The 25,467-nt window shown below is 32.9% G+C and overlaps 3 protein-coding genes and 1 long non-coding RNA gene across 5 annotated transcripts; 3 read left to right on the top strand and 1 right to left on the bottom strand.

The window, feature by feature from the left end:
* The first annotated feature begins 714 nt into the window (after positions 1 to 714).
* On the top strand, positions 715 to 3,639 carry LOC133675964 (uncharacterized). The gene is made up of 8 exons (XM_062097538.1): positions 715 to 1,468; positions 1,593 to 1,798; positions 2,194 to 2,274; positions 2,403 to 2,489; positions 2,590 to 2,722; positions 2,818 to 2,889; positions 3,158 to 3,316; positions 3,471 to 3,639. Exons 1-8 carry the CDS (start codon positions 1,192 to 1,194, stop codon positions 3,560 to 3,562), a joined length of 1,107 nt encoding a protein of 368 aa, XP_061953522.1. The 5' UTR covers positions 715 to 1,191; the 3' UTR covers positions 3,563 to 3,639.
* A 920-nt stretch (positions 3,640 to 4,559) lies between these two features.
* LOC133676076 (uncharacterized) lies at positions 4,560 to 5,546 on the bottom strand. Its single transcript, XM_062097648.1, has one exon. It carries the CDS (start codon positions 5,544 to 5,546, stop codon positions 4,560 to 4,562), a length of 987 nt encoding a protein of 328 aa, XP_061953632.1.
* An 8,249-nt stretch (positions 5,547 to 13,795) lies between these two features.
* LOC133675965 (uncharacterized) lies at positions 13,796 to 16,578 on the top strand. Of its 2 annotated transcripts, XR_009835539.1 has the most exons (3): positions 13,934 to 14,454; positions 14,535 to 14,669; positions 16,183 to 16,578. It is a non-coding gene; the product is annotated as an uncharacterized LOC133675965 (long non-coding RNA). The 2 variants fall into 2 exon arrangements; XR_009835538.1 differs by having other exon boundaries at positions 13,796 to 14,669.
* A 3,287-nt stretch (positions 16,579 to 19,865) lies between these two features.
* LOC133676264 (probable serine/threonine-protein kinase WNK3) lies at positions 19,866 to 24,629 on the top strand. Its single transcript, XM_062097910.1, has 8 exons — positions 19,866 to 20,208; positions 20,417 to 20,454; positions 20,626 to 20,853; positions 20,953 to 21,176; positions 21,283 to 21,440; positions 22,525 to 22,708; positions 23,074 to 23,211; positions 23,291 to 24,629. The coding sequence occupies exons 1-8, from the start codon at positions 20,122 to 20,124 to the stop codon at positions 23,992 to 23,994; spliced, it is 1,761 nt and encodes a 586-aa protein (XP_061953894.1). The 5' UTR covers positions 19,866 to 20,121; the 3' UTR covers positions 23,995 to 24,629.
* Positions 24,630 to 25,467: the final 838 nt, after the last annotated feature.

Raw genomic sequence — 25,467 nt, forward strand, 5'->3', positions numbered from 1 at the left:
AGAACGTTTTCCATCCTCAACAACGTGTATACATGCAACGAAAAAAACAAGCAAAGGGAATGCCGGCTAACATTCTTTCCATATAGCTTTCCTTTGATTGATACTATCAATGTCCCAAATATTGGATTATTTGTCCAGGTAGATGTGCAGATATACATGACAGTGCAAACGTACTCTTGTGATATGAATCAAAATCAAAGCACCACTCTCTCTCTCTCTCTCTCGGCCATGATGATGATGGATAGGAGATTTAGCAGGGAGTCCTCGAGAGAAAGCAAAGGGTCTATAACCCTGCAAAAGAAAATTGTTGAGAGTCAGAGACCAAACAAAACCAAAAATGTACCAGACCTCACAGATTTCATGAATGACATGTTCTTTGGGACCGTGGACAATGACAAGAGATCCTATGACTTAACTGGGGGCCATTCGGAAGACGAAGAAGAAAGTTTCGATGACAGTACAAGGAGCAACAGCAGTAAGTTAACTCAGGAGTGGCTAGAAGAAGCTAGACGTATGGTGGCGTCATCTCCTTCGAGGTGTGAATCCCCTTCTAGACTAGTTGGATCACCAAGGTTTGCAGCCGTTCCTGCCAGGCTGTCGTCAGCCTCTATACTTGATAGGAGGGACCCACTCTCCAGGTCTGCTAGAAGGTAAGAGATGATTTGCATTTAATTCATGTGCTTCGAGATGTAGGAAATGCAATTCAGTGCACTGTGGTATGCTAATGCAATGTTACATTTCCTGTGACACAATTATTCTCGTCTCTTCAGGCACAGATCAAAGGAAGCTTTCAGTGGAGAAATACTAACCAAATCAGCAAAACATAGCCGTAATAAATCAGAACCATTAGTCGAGACTCCTGCAGAGCCATCCCCAGCATCACAATTCCAAGGGTGGTTCTCTAACATCCTCAAACCACCCTCTAATTTCAATGCCCCAGTTCCAGACCCCAGCAGCCCCCACCAATCCAACGACCGTTCCTCCCCACTCTTGGATCCACCGGCCCTGAATCTGCCACCTCGGCAGTCATCATACCGAAAGTCCCGGTTCCAAACTGAGCCCCCGGCGACCACCCCTCAGGGAATTCCAGTCACTTCACGTAGAACTTTCAAGCCAGCTCCATTATTACGACAAGACATTCATTTGCTTTCTCCACCAAAGAATCTTATTGAGTCAGCTCAAAGGAGATCAATGTCATCAAACAAATGTTCCAAACCAGAGACTCAACCGCTGTCCCCACCAAAGAATCTCATGGAGTCGGCTCACAGGAGGTCTATATCAAAGTCTACTTGTTCCATTGAGAAAGTTGCACCAAAGCCTATTGTAAGTGGGTGCAAAAAGGAAGAAGAGGGAGAAGAAGATTTAAGTCTTAATGGATTCCTTAAAGAGGAAAAAACCAAGATTGAGAAGATCTTGAATAGGGAGCTTGATTCTAAGGCCAAAATCATCCTTTCTGGTCCTTCAAACAGTAAGCACATTTTAATGAATGAAGAATTTGTAGAGGCTTTCAATATAATATAAGTGCATATTAGTTAGGCTTTTCATGTTGACTGTTAAAAGCAGAGTCACTGATATTGTGTGAATAAATGCAGGTACTAGCTCAATGGTAGCAGCTATATGCTACGCGTTGTTGTTGGCAAATAGAATGACGAAGAATAAAGGAAATGGTGACAGAGAGGGAACTGTGGTATTCCCTGTGATGAATACAAGGAGAGGGAGAATGTGGAAGCAGAGACAAGCTGCTTGGTTATTCCAACATGTTGGCCTTGATGCTACCTCATTGCTCTTCGCTGACGAGGTACTTCCAACAATTTTCATTCCATGCTATTTGAGTTTCATTCTCCGAAGAATGTTGGATCATTGTTTTGATACACAAGCATCACTTAAATTAGTTTTTATTCACAATATGACGATTGGAATTTGCTTGGAACGAAATGAGATTTGTTGTGCATACCCATGGACTAATTCAGAATTCATGCAAGATCACAAGAATTCAGTACCCTGTAATGAGAAAATTTCTATTTTCTAAATGCTATTGCACCCTTTGAATGTACCTTCAACACAATCAAATACCCTGGATAGAAGGGAAGGTACAGGAATGGAGCTTTTTTCTTCTTAATAATTTTGCTTCCATTATTTGGCAATGAAAATAGTTATAGAAGTTACTCACTTTGTGCTTGCCATTTGGTGCAGGTGGATTTGGAGAGTCTAATGATGGAAGGGAAATTAAACATTCTTGTTGTTGGGCAAGATATCCTCAGAACTAACGGCGAGGTCAGTCCACAACAATCAATATGATAGGATGAGTATAAGATGTTGGAATTATTCTGATTTTCTGTGTTAATGAGTGGTTTAAGTCATCACTAATTATCTGTACTTAATGCTGCTGGTTCTCTGCATAGGTTGGATCACAGTGCACTATTCTTACCGATAACTACTGTGAAGATGCCTATGATCTACTTCAAACTCCAGTGCTGAAAAAGCTTTTGGTAAATTACTAAATTATGTATTAACAGCTCAAGTATAACAACGCAGTTAAAATCACTTGTTTTGCTTGGTTTGAGATCTCAATAGTTTCCTCTGCTACAGCTTGCAGGTATCCTGTTAGACACACAAAATTTGAATGCATCTGCTACCTGTTCTATGACAAGAGATGCAGAGGCAGTTCAGTTGCTTCTAGTTGGCTCAACCCCAAAATATAGAAATGCCCTTTTTGATCAATGTATGGTTTTTCATACGTATTCAAACCATCAGGAAATAAGTTTCAAGTTATTCTTGTCTCATGGTTTATTTCCTTTCTTTTGGGATCTCTATTAGTGATGCAAGATCAAAGAGACAGCTCCTTTATTGAAGCACTAAGGCACAACTATGGAAAGCCCCCCAGTGAGAGTAAGCAGCTACCTTTACATAATGTATTTATCTACTGGAAGTCTCTTAGGATTGTTGATGTAGAACAAGAGTCGAAACAAAATTCTAGATAATCACCATGCAGATGACACTGGACTTCAAGTTTTATACAAATGCTTAGCAAGTACTTTGAATTGAATTGAAGTTGATCATTGTGGTGCATGAATCCATGTCCTTTCCTTTTCGAATTATTACACTTTTTCTGTCAACGTACAGAGGCAGTTCATACTTTGTTTCTCTATTTTTGCAGCTGAACATATAGGTGGTCGTGATAATGGAGCACATATGGACCATAGAGGAACAGAGAGCAGGCCAACCCCTGTCTCTCGACATGAAGCCATCCCACAGAATTCAGATAAAAATTCTAATAATGTAAGGAATGGGAAGCCTAACAATACAACAAAAGCAGGTAATATTTAATCCATTTTAGTCCTTCTGATAATCTCTGTTGCTTCGAACTCCAACTCCAAGCTTTAATTCTTTTTCTTTTTTTTTTAATCCCACCAGTATTCATTCTTCAAACTCTAATATTACTGTTTAGCACCTTTTTAATGACCTTGCAGCTCCTGCAGCAGCACCGACAGAAGCAAGTCCTGATGCCTCTCGCGGAAAGAACAAGTTCTTCCTGGCAAAGTGGTTTGGTTTTGGTAAATAAAGATCATAAAAACGTTGATTTGTGACGAGATTAGATTTTTTTTAGTGGACAGCTAGTTTCCCTAAAGAAAAATCTGTTGTGCCTAATTTATTATATATATATTTTTTGTTTTTTTGGTGTGAAAGAATAATGATGGAAGGCACTGAATAGCCATTGGCAACATCATCTCATTGTAGCAATCGTTGTTGATGGCGGCAATCTTGTTGTTTACAAATAATTGTTTCCACTTGCTAGTCCATCAAAAGCAAGTATTTTGTCGCCCATATTCTTCAGCACAAATACAACTATTATTATTATTATTATTATTATTACTCCTTAATTTAGACATGATCCTGTAATTATTTATGTTTATTGCTGCATCATTCTACAATGACAAGCTACTGCTCAGAAATAGTTTATGAAAAGGGAAAAAGGGAGGAGTAAACAAAGCAAGTGAAAAAGGTTACATATGCATAAAAACTTGCATGTGCTCTGCGTCATCCATAGCCCCTCTATATCCTCCCCTATGCCCATCATCACATGCATTTGCATTGTTTTGCCGGATACAGACATTCAGTAGCCTACTGAAAACATGTCGTCATATAGCTTTTTTCCTGTATATAAAATTAAGGCACTCCACATACTACATATAATTGGAAAGCAAACTTCTCATATTTCAAGACCAGATCAAGTGAAAGAGAGATAAACGAAAAGATAATTTTGGAGAAAAGTGAACAGGAAGATGCCTCTAGATGTGAAATAATATTGGCCATGTTATCTGATACAATCTGTCTTGTCCAATTATGCCCACTTGTTCATCCCCAGCTGTAACTAACTCCCAGCGTCTCTCTTGGATCCCATTTTCTTTCTCAACCCAATCATCTGTCACTCTCTTAACCCAATCTGTATCCTCACCACCCCATGGTGCTGGCCCATCCCATGGAGACCCCATATTTCCTTTCCTTTTTACAACCTTATTCTTTTGGATGTTGATGACTATGGAGCATTGGCGCTACTGTCATTCAACTTTCCAAGCATAGAGAAACAAGCAAAAATCAGATGATCCACCACTTGCATTTAGCCCCTCTAGTGAACCAGAACCTCCTGTCTGGGAGGACAATGGTGTAGATGTCGATGAAGATAGTGCAGGTGATGAAGATGAAGTTGATAGTAATGATAGAGATGTGCAAGACATTATTGGCTTAAAGATAAACAAAGCATGCCTTAAACCAGGACTAAATAGCCAGTCATGGACATCCCAGTATACCTCTACTCTTAATTTACGAAGGTTAATATACTCGTTACCTCTAAATTTCCATTGAAGATGCTTCACATGAATGACCAAATGCCCATCTATCCTTATCTCCATTTCTGGTTCATCCCCATTAATAGAATTGCCATTACTAACAATATTGCCACTATTACTTCCGTTCTTGCACTCTATTGAGATCTCATGAAACCGACCTTTCTCATGGAACTTGATTCTTGTAGCGAACTTCTTCTTGCCAAATATGTGCTCCTTTCTTGAAACCAAAATGGGATCAATAAGAGCAGGCCTACACCCAGTTTTCCTGTAAGCATCCTTCTTCAGATCACCAAGAAGAAGCACAACCTCTTCGTCGCAAACAACAGCGACATAATACTCAGAATTAGGCTCAGTTTCACCATTGAATTTAGCAGCCTTGAGGTCCCAGAAGATATCCACAGCTTTACCCTCCACTACAAACCGTTTGGAGCCTTGTTTCCTCCAAAAATACCAAGGCTTCAGCTCCACTTTGCAGGTGTACTGACTCTCTCCTTCAGGACCTTCTACTGATACTGATAGACCATGGAGTAACAGATTCTTGCACCATGTTATTGTGATCAAACGACACTGATCGGCAATCTTTGTACGATAAGCAGACATGAAAACACTCTGCCCTGACCTGGTTACTGTGGCAGGATCATCAGCTACCTTCTCACCGGATGTAAAGCAAGCAGGAATCCCAATTGGATGGTCTTGCATTGCAATTAACTTGAAAATCGATCTGCTCTCTTTCAATGAACTACAGTAAGTGGGGGGTGTAGCCTAGTTTAGAGCTGCAGGAAGTGAACAGCAAATAGAAGTGAGACAACAAGATGAGAATTAAAGAGAGAGTTGGAAAAAAAAAAACAACTGATTTTGCTTGCATAATTAAGGAAAGAGAGGCAGGTAGATAGAGAGATCTTAGTGGTTGCAAGATGTATTGTGTCAAGGCACAGATAGTGCCAGAGGTTTCCTTGGCAGCATTAATGGAAATAAAGAAATACTATCTAAGTGGCAAATAGATGGCGGTGAGTGGACTGTGAAAGTGAGTGAAGAACACCCCTTTTTATATTCGATCACTCAGTTGTTCTCTTACCTGGATTTTCTATTTTTATAAACTAGTTTTTGTTTCCTTCGTTTTCATGACCTTTTTTCTTCATCTTTTCCCTCTAGCAAGACAACTTTAATGAATCCAAGGTGTTTTTGCTTTTCTATACATAAGCTTAAAATACTTACACCCGTACATGTGTAGAATCCTCAGTAGCATGACAGCACATGAGATAGGAAGAGGTAAGAGATGACCAGTCAAAACTTTAGAAAACTGAATCATCGAGAAGTTGGCTTTCCGATGTGGGTCTTCCAGGATTTTTTTATCATTTGATAATTGCTTAAGTTCCAGCATTTTTTTTGGTGTAGGAAAAGGAATCTTGGGTGGTGTAGTAGCTGAAAAGCCTATGAAATCTACGGTTGCTGTTGCTGATCGGATCCAGCTCCATTTTGAGTTTAAGGACAGAGAGGTTTTACAGTCTTTATGATCCAGCAAGCCTGGTATTTGCAGTTTGACAGAGAGGGACGAGGGGGAAAAAAAGTACAGCAGAAATTTATGGCTTGAAATCTTAGATGTGGTCAGTGGTTGACCCAGTCTGAGGAAGGTATCAACAATCATCACATAATTACGTTAATTAATGCATTTGAAGTATAGTATAAGACTCCTTGAAATTAAAGTGCATTTAATGTTACTGCATATCTATTAATTCTTAGTCAAATCCCTGTCATAATAGATTCCATTACAATAGTAACCACGCTACACTGCAGGCTTGATATTTTATTTTATTTTACTAGGGTTATTGGTATTAGGTACGATAGAATTAAATAACTTAGATATGCTTTAATTAGATGATAAAAAATTAAATAATAATAGAAAATAAATGAAATTAAAAAAATCATGACAATATGAATATATATATATATATATATATATTTAAAGAAGATAAATGATGTATCTCAATTTTTAACCTATTAAATGCATAATGATGAAGTTTGGTAAAAATAAACCTAAAAAATCAGGTCAAATTAACTCGAGTTAGCATGATAAATTTATAACTACAGTAATCAGGGTTGAAGCTAACTCAGGTTATCCAGCCAAATCCGCAACTCAGATCATAAAACTAGGATAACCTGATAGAAAAGAAAATAAAGAAAGTCACAAACCCTTTTATATATAAAAAAAAAACCCAGTGTCAACCTATGTTAACTTTTCAAAACTGTGACCCGAGTCATTAGTCTGAAAGCACTCTATCTGGAAAAACCATGAAACTTAATTCTCGATTAATCAAATATTAAATGATGAAATTGAAAAAAAATTCAATTAAACAAAAGGATTAGAAAACAAAAAATAGAAATTAAAAGTATAAGGATTAAGATTGAAATACAAAGTAAATTTTATAAGAGTGAAATTGAAAAGAAAATAAATTAATAAAAAAACCCAATAAAATAATAAAAAGAATAAAAATCAAGATTGAAATAAGAAATACGAACAATTTTTTTTATTGAAATGTGAAATTAAAAAGAAAAATTAATTTAACAAAAGGCTAAAAAAAGAAAAAAAAAACAATCAAAAGACTGAAAACCAAATTGAAAAAAAAAACATATCATAAATTGGGATTGAATGATGAAATTAAAAAATAATCAAAGTTTTACAAAAGGAAAAAAACACAAAAATTAGATATCAAAAGAATAAAAATTGAAGTGTAAACCCCTATAAATCATATGACAACTCTGAAATTTTGCATTGCCGACATGAAGTTCGAGTGGAGAAGAGAGAAAAGAAGGAGGGGAGAAGAGAGCATCGTCGATGACAAACTGTGCCAACATTGACCACATACGTTGTCTTAAAAGGAAAAGGACATAACTTTGTTTCCAATGACACAATGAAGGAGGTATTTTTTTCTATCTAGAGGCACCTCCCACACGCTTTAGCCACTTTTTTATTAGTATTTTATATATTTATGCAAATATCAAGTTTCCTCTCATTTGACCTGATGATAATGGAAAAATCATTATGAAAATACAAAATAGCCTGTTGAGGCCAATTTTAATATTTTTCTCCAAACACATTTTGGTTGTTTTGTTGTGCTTTAATTTTTTATATTTTCTATATTTATGAAAATATCAAATTGCCTTTCAGTTGACCTAATAATAACAAGAAAAACCATTGTGAAAATACAAAAAAATCCCTTGGAAGCTCATTTTCAAATTTTGGCTTTTAAATGCATTTTGACTGTTTCACTTTGCTTTTGAAATGAGAAAAAACTTATTTATCCTCAATCAATTTGGTAATGATTAATACACCTTATAAAAAGATCTCATTACATCTAATAGCAAGTTCAATATTTTTTGGTTTGATTAGCAAAGATTTCATTACACTATTCTGGTGAACAATGCAAATGGGCTTATGTCTATAATGTTTTTCCAATGCTAATTAGGTTTTGTTAATAACCAAAATCATTTTAAACTAAAAAGTGTTTTCTAATTAAACAAGACTTGTTGGTAGATTTACTCGTGAAGTTCCAATTGAAATATGATCCATACAAGAAAAGGTATTTTTTATTTGTTGGTTATTAGGAGCATCCCGAAAACATTCAAGTTGTATTATAGTTTTCAAATTAAGTTTTGGATTAGTGGATGCAATCAAAGGGAGTGGCGATGATATACACAAAAATAAATAAAATCATAGAATGACATGGGAAAATAGAGCTTCTGTATATTTTTGTTAATCAATGAACAATATCTATATCTATATAAATACATAGACTCATGGAGCCATAGATGTAAATGGACCTTTATAAGCCTCTATAATGTCTATTATACCAGGAACAATGCCCCAGTTAGACCTATACATGTGAAAATTACAATAACTAAACGGTAGTGTGCAATATTGGTTAGTCATAGACTCCTTAGTTATTAAGTCTAATCCTTTATGAAAATAAATTTGAATATTTTGGCCAGTTTAAAGTGAAAAATATTAGAGTTGCTTACTCAACAAAATTAAGATAAAGTTGAGCCAATATTAAGTTTTTTTCATAAAATTTTAAAAATATACCTTTAACATCAGTTAGATACATTAAAAAAATTAAATGAGTTTTTTAAAAAAATATTAACTCCAAGATTTAAGTTTTTTTTAAAATCAAACATCTTATATGATCAATCTCTTAGAATTAAATAAAAATCACATTAATGTACTAGTTTAAAAGTTAGAAGGCATTTGTTTTCTTTTTAATGAATGCAAGGAACTTTCTTATGTATTTGGATAATCAAAGACTCATTGCTATTCTAATTAAGCTGAAATCTAATCACACCTTATCTTAATTTCAGTTTCATATCTTGATTCTAAGTGAGTGTTTGTTTTTGTGTTATAACTTGTTTTTCAAAGTGTTTTTTCATTATAAAAGTATTAAATTGATATTTTTATATGTTTTTTAATGATTTTGATGTGTGGATATCAAAAATAAAAAAACAATATGGAAAAATATTATTTTAATATATTTTCAATTAAAAAAATACTTTTTAAAAAACATTTAGCACCACAATACTAAATAAACACATGCATCAATCACTACTTTAACTGATTATAAGATTCAGTAGGTGAGTTATATATAGATGTGTGAGAATAGGTTATTGTCTTGGTGATTCTTTTTTGTCATACTAAGATGTTATTGCTAGCTCACTAGCTAAAAGGCAATGTATTCATTATAGTTTGGAAAAATAACTTTGTTTTCATACATTGTTGGTCAAACCGATTCCTTGGTATTTTAATCATGAAACCTTAATATATAGTCATATTAATTTAATTTTTTAAGTACTTTTTATTTTGACGTTATCATTTTCTTGATTAAATCATCTTATAAAAGTTAATCAACACATTATAATGGAGGACAACTAGTCTCTCAAATACAAGTAAAAAAAAAAGGTTGTAGAAGCTATATATTCTTTTATACAGTAAACCTTCAATGTTAGTCTTTGTAATATATTTTGACACCATAAAATTTTTTATTACTATTTTCTCATTGTAATAGAATGTTAAGTTTGACATCAACCTTACCATTAAAACAAAAAAAAGTTTGCATCAACCTTTTCATCTATCGAGATTTTTCTTTTATGACTTCAAATTACTATTATTTCTGTTAGAATTGATTTGTTTTTTGTAACTTAATATGTAAATATAAGTTGTTTGTATTTTTTTTTCATAACAATATAAAATGATGTCTTATAATAACTTTAAATCTATAACAACCATCTATTATTTACTAATAAGACTTCACGAGAAGACTTTATGGTGTTGAAGCTATAATTGGTGATTCTATTAGTTACTCAATGAGATTCATTTAAAAAAGGAAACAAATACAAGTGAGAGAAAGAATAAAATCCATGACTTTTAAAAAATAATAAGAATATTTTCACCTAGTTTTTCTCTCTCCTATTTGTATCTATCTATTTCATCTCATTGAGTAACTAATAGGATGACATTAGTTACAACTTAAACATTATAAAATTTCTTAATTTCATGTAATTAAGGCAAAGGGATATTAGACAAAGGGTCTGTTTAGGAGTGTGGTTGTGGTTGCTTTTCAAAGTGCTTTTCATTTCGAAATGCATCAAAATGATGTTTTTTTTATTTTTTAAAAAATCATTTTTGAGATCAGCATATCAAAACGATACAAAATATATAAAAAATTAATTTTTAGCAAAAATATTTTTTGATTTTTTTGGAAATGCGGGTTGGCCTGCATTTCTAAATGCTTTTAAAAAGGAAAAAAAAGAGTTGTCATATAATATTAGGATATTTAGGAAATCTAAAAAAATAATATTTAAAGATCAAGAATAAAATGTTGGTTATACAATCAAAAGATAACCATCAATTAACAATATATTACTTATGGTAAGATACATCACATGCAAACTCTTTGTTTTTTATATTGAACTATCTAGCGTGATAGTGTTGAGGAAAAAAGGATAGCAAAAAGAGGATCAAGAAAAATAAAAGAAACTTGGTTCAAGATCTTTGGAGTACTTGTTATATGTATATAAGTGACAATAACATATAATCAGGAATTAATAAACAGGTATCTAGGATAAAAGAATATTATTTTTACAAATATTTAAATGTTTGTGTTTAATCAAATAAGAAAATAAAAATATGTTTGCATATAGAGATGTTAGAGAATAATATAAATCATATCTTGGGGGCTCATCTAAGAGCTTAAACTTTTGGGTGAGATGGTTCTTTGACATAATATTATAACCTTATTGACTGAGTGGTCACGAGTTCAAATCTCACCACCCTCATTCTATTTATAAAAATTAAGCACGAGGTAGTGTGAGTTTATGCAAGTTTCAAGCTGAAAGAGCTTTTACTTGAAGATGATGTATTAGATAATAATATAAATTATATATTATAGCCTTATTGACTGAGTGGTCACGAGTTCAAATCTCACCACCCTCATTCTATTTATAAAAATTAAGCACGAGGTAGTGTGAGTTTATGCAAGTTTCAAGCTGAAAGAGTTTTTACTTGAAGATGATGTATTAGATAATAATATAAATTATATCTTGGAGCATTATCTAATAGTTTAATTTTTTAGGTGAGATGTTTTTTTTACAGGAGATAGACAATTCAACATACTAGGAATGCAACTCAAGAAAGTAAGGTTAGAGCACCATTAAACCACCAAATCTATAAAAGCATGACATTTTAAAGAGAAACATAAAAAAAAAACATCAATAACAATAATGAAATGCATCCATGTATTTGTGTAAAGACATTTTATAACTTTTAAATATCCCATAAAACTTTGATGAACAAGTAGATGAAGTATAAAAAACTTATTTTGGAAAACTGATGGCATTGGAACTCAATAGTTCAAATAAAAAAAATTAAACATACAAGCAAAGAAGTTAGCAATTTTTGGATATTGGTGTTGGTTTTGTATTCAAGTTATCGTTAATGGATATGATCTTTAATAGGCTTGATAGTGTAATATATTCCGTATTGATTTATGGTGACTTCAACTTATTTATATGCTAAAGAGGCTATAAATTTTATATAAAAGACAATATGAGTTTCAGAGTTTCAAATAAATAAAAATATTGGTTGTTATTTAGAAGGCTAGTTTTCATTGTTGCTTTTGTCAAAGTCCTTTTTAAAAAGTAAGATTTAAGTTGAGTTTTATCTTTTATACATATGTAATGTGAAAATATTGATGCATTTGTAAGTCTTTTAGTATTAATGAAATATGATATTTCATTTAAAATTATTTTTATCTACTCCCAAAATATTATTTCCTTAGTCACACTCAAAGAGACTTTTTTTCTATAAAATAACTAGTTTAGGGAAGACTCCTTTAATAAAAAAAAATTTGGGTTCAAGTGTCATTACTAACTTATTCTAGAAATGACATATTTATATAACTTTTTATTATTAATAATGAAGTCTTATTTATAAAATTAACTAATAAAACTAGAATGCATGGGATGAGTACTGTTAAGCTGATATTGTGCACCCACTCACATCTCACTGTAGACATATTGTTCTTATTTTTTTTCAATTTAGTCATCAATTTTATTATTTTTTTTGCAATTGCATCCTTTTAGGGCTAAATTCAAGAAAATTTGAATCAAATTCTTTAACGAAACATAAAATTAAAAGATAGAAAACCAGAGTAGAAAAGGTAGCGCAAATCGGTGATGATTTTAAAGTTCACATAAAAAGTTTAATTTAGTCATTATACTTTAAAAATTATACATATTTGGTATCTCAATATTTTTTTCAATTCAATTTTGGTAAAAAAATTCATTTTTTCTAATTCCTTGTTTGAGAGAGGAAAAAAAGAGGTCGCCGAATTCTAGTGGTAGAGAGAGAAATATTAGGCCACCAAAATGGTCAATGTTTGTGTCAAATTATTTCATTTGATGAGTGAAGTTCATATTAGGTGTTTTTTTACCTTTAAAGATCATGAAAAACGTATATGAGTTCGAGAAGATTTTTTGTTTTGGATTAATTTTAGGTTTTTAGATGGTGTTTTGGGTTTTTTGATGCCATAAATAGATTTATCACGGTTACTAAAGTGTTATCTAGGTATTCTGGGTCATAACGAGTTGAAAAATAGTTTTTCGGGTTAAAAACCTTAAGCCTTGTTTTTCTGGCCACCATGGTGGCTAGAATTTGACTAAAATCAGATGATGCATTGTTCGCCTTAGTAGGCGACGCGTTGTCCGATTCAATTTTTTAAAAAAAAAATTAGGGCAGAAACCGAAAAACATGTTGTTTGTTTAGATGCAAAAGAAAAAAAAAAGACCCAAACACGTGAGCCATAACAAAAGAGATCAGACAAGCTAGCCTGACTTGCCAGGTCTAACTGCACCTGAACTTTTGTTTTTTTTGTTTTTTATTTTTTTAGATTAATGCATTTTTATATGTTTTCTTTTCAAAAATAATTATTTATATTTAAATTAATATCACTTCTCTCTTTTATTTTGTTTGTAAAGCTTCTTTTCAATGATAGTTTTATTTATTTATTCTGTATGTATTTAGTTTTTAAAGAGATTTTTCTTATTCATCTATATTTTTATAATATTTTCATATAGGTAAAATTTATTTTTTTAATTAATATTTTTTTTATTTTCAGATAATACTTATAATATGTTCAGCCTTGCATGATATTTTTTTTCCCTTTTGTTTACTTAATTAATTTAATGTGAATGTCTATTTCCATTATTGTTTGATTAAATAAAAATTTATTTTAATAAATAAATTTAGCAAACACAATCGGGTAAATATCACGTATTGTAAGATGAAATATCTTGATCTATCTCTGTCTTTTAATTTTTTCAATTTTATTTTTAATTAGCATTTATAATTATTTTTTTATTTATTAACACACATAGTTATTTATTTATTTAAATATATATGGTTAAGTTTTTTGATTTTATAAAAAATACATTGAAAAAAATTGTATAAATAATTTTTTATTAAAAAACAATATAGCACGCGATGAAGCGTACCGACGTGACTTCTATAATATTTAAAATAAGTGGGATGGAGATCCCTCCATATATGCTTAAATATGAAAAAATGCGGTTCTATAAAAACAAACAAAAACTAAGAAGTTTGTCGGAAGGGTAGGCGACTCACCTTGTGTGCTAGATTGCTACTCTTCCAAGATCGGAGCTCATTCCCCTCTCCTTTGTGTTTTAGTGTTTTTTTTTTTTTTTTAAAAAAAAAGAAACATAAATGACCCCTTCAAAACGACAGGTCTTCCGAAAATTCAGAGGGGGCATTTTGGTCAGTCCAAGTACATAAACCGCCAAACCCATCATGGAAAGTGAGAAAAGCAGGGTCTTCGATGATGAGAAATCATTTTGTTTCAGTTTCTCAGCGACCAAACAGGGTCGATCGGTCTAAGTGGAAGCAATGCAATCTCTGTACGGAAGTTTAATTCGAAGACTAAACCTAAACACATCTCATTTCAAATCCACTTTAGCTTATTTACCTACTAAAATTCATGGATTAAGCCTTTTCAACTCTGATTCTTCAAACACTCTACCTTTTCGCTCATTTCACCACTTGGCTGTATCTTCCTCCTCCTTTTCCATTCAATTTTCGTGTTTATTATTTTTTTTAATTAATTTCTTCTTAATTGGTTGTGGCAGCCAAAATATGGTGAAATTGAGTGGGGATGGCCGAATTTGAGTGGTTGAATTTGTCTGATTGGGCAGAAAAAGGAGCGAAGAATTTCCCACCTCGTAGGAAGAGCTTGACAACATTGGCAGAAAATTCTTCGGAAGGTTTGTCAGCGCCTACTGTTGATATTCCTTCGCGCATCAAATTCAAGAGACTCGATAAAACTGCCAGGCACATAATGCAGCTATGCATATGCATGTATATATTGATCTGTTTCTCTTTCGCATGCAGACACGTTATGTGTTTGAATATCAATGAAGTTAAATAAAGTTCTATATATTTTCTGAAGAACATAAAAGTTCCATCCTTCACTTAGATATGTTGAAGTTATAGTGAACGCTCCTTCATTTTCTTTTTCCTTTTTGTCCATATTGTAGATTGATTATGGGAGAAAAGAAATTGTGGTAACAATTTGGATGTACATGGCAAGGTTTCTGTTAACTAGATCAGAAGTTAAAGCTATATATACCTTGTCACACTGTTTATTTAAACTGAGATTAGAAACTAGCATTTCCCTGTGGGATAGAGAATAAAACCTCATCCTTCTGTATTATCCAGTTCAGGAACTTGGTAAAATAGGAGATGGTGTTGCCCTTATCTTCTCAAATTATAGAAGTGTCAGGGAGACTTACCTGGTTGTGATGCTTAAATAATGAGTCATCTTATACCCTTTTGTGAGGCCCTTGGGTATCTGGGGCACATTTGGCAAGTCGTTGATGCCAAAGTATGATTTACAACCCCCTCAGCAGAGATATGCCAGGTCTCTGTGTATCAGAAGTTTGAATAAGGCACATCTTTTACTGATATACTTTGACTGGATGATATTGATACTTACAGATCCTCCTGCTTTGTTTCTTTAACTATAATTCTTTATTTTTTTTATTTTTATTTATTTTTCAAATTTCTCGAGTTGAAAATATGACATCCCATCTGCATCTTGAATCTTATATACCCTAACCTAGCTATATGGAGTTGGATCCATGTTATTTATGTGCATTGTTAAAATATAATTTATCTGTACATGTATTATTTTTTTGTGTGTGTTTGTATGCATGCATGCATGTGTGAAGTTGTTGATAGGATTACCTGTTTCAACTTAAACGCAGTACATTTATTAGAAGGCACCCAGTTAAATGTTCTTATCCCTTCATATGCATCTGAATTTTCTCATCATCCTACCAAGGTGCATATTTATCTTTGAAGAACAACAACTAAACAAAAATCTCTGAGTTTAGACTCTTTGGCTTCTCCTCTTTGTTAATTCAATATCAATAAACTGACCACTAGATGAACAATAGTGACTTTATATATCTTGTGTTAAATCTAACAATAACTTGTATTTTGCTCTAATTTCTGATTGTAATCTGCTGTGATAGAATGAGCTGTTGTGCAGACATGATAATATGCTAATTGACTACTCTTCTCCATTTGAAATTCCAGATTTATGTTTCTTGTCTTGGTCTATTTTGTGTTTAGTCCCCTTTTAAGTAAAGGTTTTCTAGTAGACTTTTTTTTTTTTTCCTAGCAAAGAGGTGACACTTATCATTACTTTTTATATTGATGGTGGATTCTCTTCATTTCTACATTATGAACAAGTAAGTGGGTGATGAATGACAGGTACAGGCGAGTACCTAACATAAAGGAGATAGCGATGCTCGATGACAAGAAGAGAGCGAGGAGGGCCAAGCTTTATTATTTAAGAGACAGGATGAATTCACTGAAGAAACGTTAGCAAGTTCTATATCTAGTGGGGGATCAATTATCCATTCCTTGGGCAAGTTGGTGGATTTCATCATCCTGGCAAGGAAAGTTACTGACCGTTTGTATTCCAACTCCTTCTCCATGTTATTGTCAAGTTTAATGTAAGGATTTGTTTTTTGAAATCTTGGGATGAGGCCTCTGGTAGCATATTCAGCAAGCTGCAAGGTTTTGAATTATAAATTGGCAAAGAATCCCATGAGCATAAATTCTGATTCTCAGTTTATTTAATGTTACCTGCATGATTTCCTTATACTTTATAATTTTGAACATGCGATACAATGATAATTTATTCTGGGTTGGAACCAGTCTGTTCCTGTTTTTTAAAGGATCTTCGTTTACATTTTGATCTTCGTATACGTATACTAAAAGCTTTAAAAAATGGCTGTGCATTCTTCTTCTAGTAATGTCTGGTATCTAATCGGAATATCTCTTTCCGGTGGATGAGCACTGACGCCTGAAGTAGGATTGTAATATCGTTTGAACCTTAAATGGAAAGAAATAAAAAATACAGCTAGAAACCACAAATAGGCACAGAAGAAATATATTCCCTATGTTCATATCATCTTGCATCTTCCAAAGGATCGTGGTGGTCGTCTATCGGAAACCTTCTGCCCCTTTTTGTGCCCTTCTAGTCTTGCTAAACACTTCCCTCGCAAATTAGGCACATAATTGAGGAATGAGAGGGTTCTTTCTTGGTGGCACCATCATAATAATTAGTTATAACCATCTTATTGCCTGTGCTATTGCTTGGAATTTAGAATTTTTTTTGTATTATTGTTAAATTAAATACAACATTTTAAACTTAAAAATTCTAAAGACGTGACTTTTTAATTAGATAGGTAAAAAAAAATTAAGAAATAAGTCAAGTTGATCTTGTTAGATCATTAAACCTGCAACTTGGATTATAAATTTATAAAAATCACAAACAATTTAATATTAAATAATAAAATTCAATAAAAACTTAATATTAAAAAAAAAAAACAAAAGATAAAAAAAGAGCAAAACACTAAAGGATGAAGCATGAAAAAGATTAGCTTAGACGAAGGGAAAAAAACCAAATAAATCCAGATAAACATCCCAAACCTAGTGAAATCTTAAAAGCTCATAACTCGTAAAACTCTGGGTCCAATTCTAATTAAGAAGTTCATTATGAACCAATTTAAAAATATCAATTTTTGAAACTTGTCAAAACAAAAACATTGACAATTAAAAGAATATTGATTAAATTTGACAAGAAAGAAACAAAAGGAGGGTGAAATCGTAAAGTAAAATCAATCTAAAAAATGTTTTCAAATAAAATCTTGTCAAAGCAAAAAAATTGACAATCAAAAGAATAAAGATTAAATTTGATAGGAAAAAAAAATCAAAGGAGGGTGAAATCGTAAAACAAAAATCAATTTAAAAAATTATTCCAAGCAAAAATTAGCAATTAAAATAATGAGGACCAAGTTTGAAAGATAAAAAAAAAATGAAGAGGGATAAAATTGAAAATACATATCAATTTTATAAATTATTTAGGATAAAAAAACCATAATAAAAATAAAAGGGATCAAATATAAAAAATCAACAAATTAAAAGGTTGTTATTGAATTTTTAAAGGGCTTGCTCGAAAATCTAGGTTGGGAGAGAGTAAAAGATGAAAAGGTTATCGATGTCAAACCATCATAAATTTTAGGACAAACGCCGCCTCATTAAGTCAGGAGTGTTGAAAACTTTCAAACACCGTCTTGAAAGACAGGGTTTGATTGTTGGACATCCCCTTACACGTCATTCTAAAAGCGCAAGGGCATCCATGTGTATGTTGGTGCGTTCTTGGCATGCATTAGCAGTTTTTTTTAATTATATTTAATAAATTTAATATATGACAATGCCTTCAAATGCCCTTGGAATTTACTATAAAAATAATGTAAAATAAAAAAAAATAAAGAAAAAAACTCTTGAGCGAGTTCAACTAGTTTTATCTTTAAGAACATCAAAATAACTACATTATTATAAAAAAATAAAAAATATAAAAATGTCATTGAGAAGTAAACATTAGATTATTTTATTTTTTGGTCAAATTAGTAATTTAACTGTAATAAAACAAGATGATTAATGTAAATCAATATAATTTGTAAAAAATAATTGTTTTATGTTGAAAGAACCATCTTATATCTAATGCCCAGTTGAAAGTTTAAATGATAAAGAATAATTTAGTAATTATAGTATTATAATAATAACTTTCGTTCAGCTTTTAGTTTTTTTTAATGAATAAATATATTTTTCTCAATCCGCACATACCATTTCTCTCACTCTCTTGAATAGGTGGTTGATATGGTCTTTGTGTGATATGTTGGCCGTCAAACCCATTGAATCGTCGGTGGCTATTACTGTTAACAAGACGACACAACACACCCCACATCCACAAGCATTGCCAGTTATGGCAATGATGCTGCTCTTGATATTAAATTTTAAAAAATTAAATTAAATTAATATAATCATCCTAATCCTAAGTGTTGTTGTTGCTATTTTTTAAAAAGTATTTTTTACTTTAAAAATATATTAAATTAATATATTTTTTATTTTTTAAAAATTATTTTTGATATTATTATATTAAAATGATTTAAAAAATAAAAAAATTTAAATTTTTTAAAATAAAAAAATTACAATTTTAAAACACGAAAACATCGAGTATACCTTTTTATTAAGAAGAGGATACCCTTTTATTAAGGCACCGTTTGGGAACGTGGCTGCGGCGTGTTCCTAAAAAATTTGAATTTTTTTTTTTTTTGCTAAAATTTAATATGGTTTGTACATTTTGGATCATTTTGATGTGCTGATGTTAAAAATGATTTTTAAAAAATGAAAAAACATCATTGGCATGTATTTTGGCACGAAAAGTTATTTGAAAAGCACCCGCAACCACACTGCCAAAAACACTGTAGGAAGAAGAGAGAAAAATTGAGATTTTTGTTTTTTAAAAAATTGCTTTTCAGAAAAAGAAAAGTTGAGAACTTTTGAAGCTTGACACGTGCAGTGCCCCCATCTTAAGTGACAGCACATCTAAGATCTGTGCCCCTTGTGTTCTGTGCCATGTAATGAGGGCTCCTGTTTGAAAAATACTTTTGTAAGATTTATTTATTTTTGCTTTTTTTATTATTTTTATATATTAATATTAAAAAACAATTTTTATTATTATAATATATTTAAATACTTTAAAAAACAACCATTATAACAATAAACTTTATTATCAACTTTAACTTTACTCATCATTGATTGAGAAAATAAAAGAAGCAATAATCTTTTAATTTCGCAATAAATCAATATTAGTAATAATTAATTAATAAAAATAGTGAATATACAGGCTGTATAAAAAAACAATACCGAGCCTAACTTTAAATCAGTTGATTTTTTAAATATTCTAACCAGTTTTATTAAAAATTTTTATAATTTTATTTTTTTCAGTTATTTTTTTTAATTTTTTCGATTTAATTATTTTTTTTAATTTTTTTACTAACCTGTATACAGCAACTAATTAATTCATGATGACGATGAAAAAAAAGTGAAGGCAATTAATACGAGGGGTCATAGCTTCTTCTACTGGATGAAAAACAACTCCCCCTTCCTTCAACGCTCTTCTTCTTTTATTAATGCTCTTTTTATTCCACACTTCTTCCATTTCCATTTCTATTTCTGCCATTTTCTCCTATTCTCAGAACAATAACACTATTGCTTTTTGAATTTGATCTATCTTGAAAGACATAAAATAAATTTTAAAAAAAAAGGTTTCTGTTTTTTTCTTTGGGGAAGCTGAGGATGCCACATGAATCCTCGTCCGAGCCAGACCCCGATGATTCTGATGCTGAATTCGTCGAGATTGACCCCTCTGGTCGTTATGGTCGGGTCTGTATCTGTGCTTCTTCTTTCCTCATGTAATTTGAGATTTTGATTGAAGTTTCCATTTTTTGGCTTTTGTTGATCAAAGTTGAATTAGCCCATGTTAGAAATAAATGATATTGTTGCAATGTCTCTTCCTCAGCTCAATGCTATGTGATTTTATTAGTTTCTCTGGCATTTTGATTAATGGATTCTTTTATTGTCTTTCTTGCAGTATAAAGAGGTTTTAGGCAGGGGTGCTTTCAAGAAAGTGTATCCTTTTCTTTTTGTACATCTTTGTCACTTTACAAAGGAAACAACTTTTGCATGAATAATGAAACTGGCTGTTAGTATTGTTTCTTTGTGTGCGTGATATGCATGCAAGGTTTAATGGGTTTGAAATTATATATTGTTCTGGTCCTTGATTGAATTATGGGGGCTTAGATATAGAGCATTTGATGAATTGGAAGGAATAGAAGTAGCTTGGAATCAAGTTAAAGTGGCTGATCTATTGCGTAATTCGGTGGATTTGGAGCGTTTATTTTCTGAAGTTCATTTGCTGAAGACTCTGAAGCATAAAAACATTATCAAATTTTACAATTCGTGGGTCGATACCAAAAATGAGAATATCAACTTCATCACTGAGATTTTCACTTCAGGCACATTGAGGAAGTAAGCCTCTGAATTCTACTATTAAAACATCACTTGTTTTTGGATTTTGTTTGATTGTGCTCTCGGTTGAGTTGAGGAGCGTGTTTACTTGCTGTCTAGGTATCGGCAGAAGCATAAGCATGTTGATCTGAGAGCATTGAAGAAATGGTCTAAGCAGATTTTAGAGGGACTTTTATATCTTCATAGTCATGATCCACCAGTTATTCACAGAGACTTGAAATGTGACAACATCTTTGTTAATGGAAACCAAGGTGAGGTGAAAATTGGTGACTTGGGTTTGGCTGCCATTCTTCAGCAAGCTCGGTCAGCTCATAGTGTTATTGGTGAGGACTGCTTTCCGGTGATATGCATGGTATTTTGTTTTATTTTACTTTTTACATGGAAGTTGTTCTGTACACAATGATAATGGTATTGTTAATGCGAAATTAGGTACACCGGAGTTTATGGCACCAGAGCTTTATGAGGAGGAATACAATGAGCTTGTTGACATTTATGCCTTTGGCATGTGCTTGCTGGAGTTGGTGACTGTTGAATATCCATATGTCGAATGCTCCAATGCTGCTCAAATATATAAGAAAGTGACATCAGTAAGGGATTCATCATCCTTGCTCAAATTTAAATTTATTGAACAAATTACTTCTGCAATTTATATTCTTGCTACGTGTCTTATGTCATAGAGTCTAGACTATTTTTAACACAATTCAAAGTATGCAGTTCTGCCTTTGTAGCTTAATATCTTGCTGCATCTTTAAACTTTTAAACGCTGTGGTCTTGATAGTTTAGTTTGTCAAATTGTAGTGGAAGTTGATTCTCTTTGTCTATTTTTTCAAAAAAATTCTCACCATTACTAGGTGTTAATCTCGGTTCTCTTTCTCCATCCATTCCTGACCACATGATTCACTGGGTATCAGATTTCTTACGATCTTGATTTTATATGGAAGTTGTAAAGTGAAAACCCCGGATTAATCTTGTGGAGTTTCTGTTCTCAATAGACGTTATGATTCTCATGATAGTTATGATATGAGCTTCAGTTCACTTATTGGTGAAAGAATGTGGCACTAATATGATGTTCAGTTCTTTAGTTATTACATGACATATTAGGGTAGATATCATTGAACCCCTCAGCTTCTGGACATGTTATAGTTCCCCAATATACTTGAATATTGTGTTGGCATGCATATGTTGTATTCCTCCTTAATGTATACTGACTTTACCTCAGATGTCACGTTCCTCCTCCATGCAACATGTTTTCTTGCCATCATGGATCAGGCTGTATCTTGAGTAGGATAGAGTTTGAATCTGTACAGTAGAAGTTTGTAGACTTTTCTGCAGAGCATACCTCTAATAATAGCCAACTAGTTTGCGTTAGGAAAATTTCTACTACATAGAGTTTTGATGATTGGAGAAAAGGGAGCCTATCCACTTGTAGTGTTCCCATGCTTTTGTTGTCAGATTAGATCAGACACCGAAGCTTTTAGACCTTCATGCGTTCATTAATGTCTCCTTTCCTTGACAAGTCTTTTCTGAATCAAAGCTTGTCCAGCTTTTAACACCCTGCTCCCATCCCAATTCATGCACAGCCAGTGTGGCTCCTAGAACATTATCATTTTTTCATTGTGTTTTAAATTATGGTTCTAAGCTGCCATTGTGGGTTTTTTTTTTTTTTGAAAGGGAATTAAACCGGCATCATTAGCAAAGGTGAAAGATCCTGCTGTTAAAGCATTTATAGAAAAATGTATTGCAAAGGTCTCTGACCGATTGCCAGCAAAGGAACTTTTGATGGATCCCTTTCTTCGATCAGATGAGGAAAATGTAAGTGGAGGTTGCTCTTTACGACCCAAAACCCATTCTTCAGGTAAACTTAAATAGCTTCCAAATTCTATGGTATTCAAACGTTTTTTACTCTCTGTTTGGTACTTGACAAAAAATCATGGATAGAGAAAATGAGAGTAAAGGGAAATAGATTTTCTTTTCTTTTTGTCTATCTATGAAAAACAACAATAAAAGTTCTTCAGTCCTTAAATCTGCACCAATTTGGTGGGAACACGCGATTCACAACTAGTACAAAGGTTCCCAGCTTGCTTGCCTCCTTTTTCTTTCATGTTATCAACCAAATTAGAGAAACATGATTCCTCGCAAATTTTCCCTTTCCCCCTTACTATTCTGTAAGCCAACCTAATCATTAATTTTTCGGCTTGGACACCTTGCATAAATTTGCAGGTGGTATTTCTGATCAGCTTGATGTTAATGAAAGTGTCAAGGATTCTGCTGCTGAACCAAGTAGAGATTTCTCTGTACAAGGTCAGAGGAAAGACATTAATACAATATTTCTGAAACTAAGGATAGCTGATTCCACAGGTTCTCTCTCTCTCCATTAAAGGTTTTGTCCATCAGCATCCACAAATAATTCTAATTAAAAGTTGTTTCCATGTTCAAGGTCATTTCCGCAATATCCACTTCCCTTTTGATGTTAAAGTAGATACAGCGATTGCAGTTGCTAGTGAAATGGTAGAAGAGTTGGATGTGACTGATCAAGATGTTTCAACAATTGCTGCTATGATTGATTCAGAAATTCGGTCTCATATTCCCGATTGGGATTCCAACAATGTTTCACCAGAAAATTTAGCTGCTGAGGACTCAGAACCTCCTTCAGAAGCTAAGGATGACAGTTCACCTTTGTCAAATGAATCTAGTCTCTCTCCTGGTAGTCTTGTATTAGAAAAATTGTCTTCAGGCCACAAGTATTGGCATGACTCACCCAAGGATGTTGATGGAAACTATCCAAGCAAGCTTGGATGTTCTAACTTGTCTTTTCACGGGTCTTCTCCAAGTAGTCCAAATGATGCTCAGTCACCTAGACAGTTGGAGGCTGGGAGCGTGTCTGATGGTGATGATGGCAGTGGAAAAAATGGAAGTCATAGATCTGATAATTTGCATTTTGCTAATAGAAACAGTACATCTGTCAAGATAATTGCTGAGAAACTTGAGAATCTTCTGGTAATGCAGCAACAAGAACTAGAGGAAGTAAAGAGGAAGCACAAAGTAGCCATATCAGACCTTCTGAATGAAGTTTCTCCAGAAATCTGCATGGAAATTTTAAATATATGTAAACTGAAAATACCTGGTTATGAAATGCGGTGATGGAGTGTGCATTGAGCGCGTTACAGACATGGGCCACCCTATAGAATTCGAAGTGTCTTGCATTGCTAATATTCAGCTTGACAATGGATTAGTAAGTCTGTAATTAGATGAACTCTGAGAGGTTTTCTACCAATCACGATGGATCAAGACATCTACGAGACTCAAGGATCTTCATTGCAGAAAGCCTGCTGCTTGACATGACTTGAAAGACATGATGATCAAGCCACAAAAGACGATAGAGCAGAATCATAGCATGAAGATATATGTGGTGATCAACTCAAAATGTGCCAGAAACAGACGCTGCACAATATTTATCATACATTAATCTTTTTAATTAAGCACTAGAGAGGAGGCACGGTCCAGTAAGTCATGTATTTTTGTAATATTAGCTCACCAAAAAATTTTTCACCACGCCCCAACTTCACACACCCACAGTTTTATCTCCTTATTGTTGTCCTTTCTTCAGTCTGATAAGGGTCATCAAAATTTTGTTGAATGTATACTTGTACATATGTTTCATTTGATTGAATTACACGTGAAGCCTTGCTGGTTCAAAATTGTTGTTGGAGTGATTGTATTATCCTTATCAAACTCATCAAGCTAGGCAATGCTATGAAAGGTGTGAATTTTACCAAGACTGAAAGCAGTTTTTCGCTATTTGTGCTTTGATTTATTTGTTGTTGTTGTTGTTATATGTTATTAAAAGAAAGTGGTGGGATGCAACACAATGGCTTTCTACAAGGTCAGCCATCCTAGTTCTTGCCACATGCTAGTATTATTGGGATGTGGAAATGCTTGTAGTTCGTTGCTAAAGCGGGCAGACTAGCTTAGAACGTTGGCTGCACTGTTTAGTTTCTGGAGCAACTAGCTAAGAAGCAAGGACAAAATAATAAAACCTAGGAGGTTGTTTCTCTCTGTTTTTGGTTTTTTTTCGTGGCATTTCTTGTGTCCAAATACTTCTATTTAGCTGGTAGCGATTCCATGTTAGCCATCTTTAGGGTAAAGATAGTTAGCTGTGGTTTGTAGCACTCTCTTGCGAGGCAAGGAAAGGGAAAAAAAATAATCTCTCGGGATTTGAGTTCCTGCTACCTTGAGATTAAGAAACAGATTGAGACCTTCTTCAGCTTTGTTATAATTTTGAAACGTGCCATCACATGCTTAGATCTTGATACTCGGAAGCCCCCTTTTTTATTGCATCTTGCTTTGCACCCAACAAATCCGGAACGAAAGCATTGATATCATTACTCGTGTGGTGGATCACGATAATTTCTGGATGCCCCGTGCCTGGTTTTTCCCTTTACAGCTAGTTGAGATTCAGAGGGAATCAATGGTGTTTGAAGCAGAACAATTGACAAATATGATGTACCTCCAGCAAATATTATTCTAGTATTAAGACCAGAAAAGGCTTGTTTCTAATTCGTCAACATGTATATCCATAAAGACTTCTCCAATTAGGAACAAAAATCACTTAGT

Source organism: Populus nigra, chromosome 16 (genome assembly GCF_951802175.1).
Source record: "Populus nigra chromosome 16, ddPopNigr1.1, whole genome shotgun sequence".
NCBI lineage: Eukaryota > Viridiplantae > Streptophyta > Magnoliopsida > Malpighiales > Salicaceae > Populus > Populus nigra.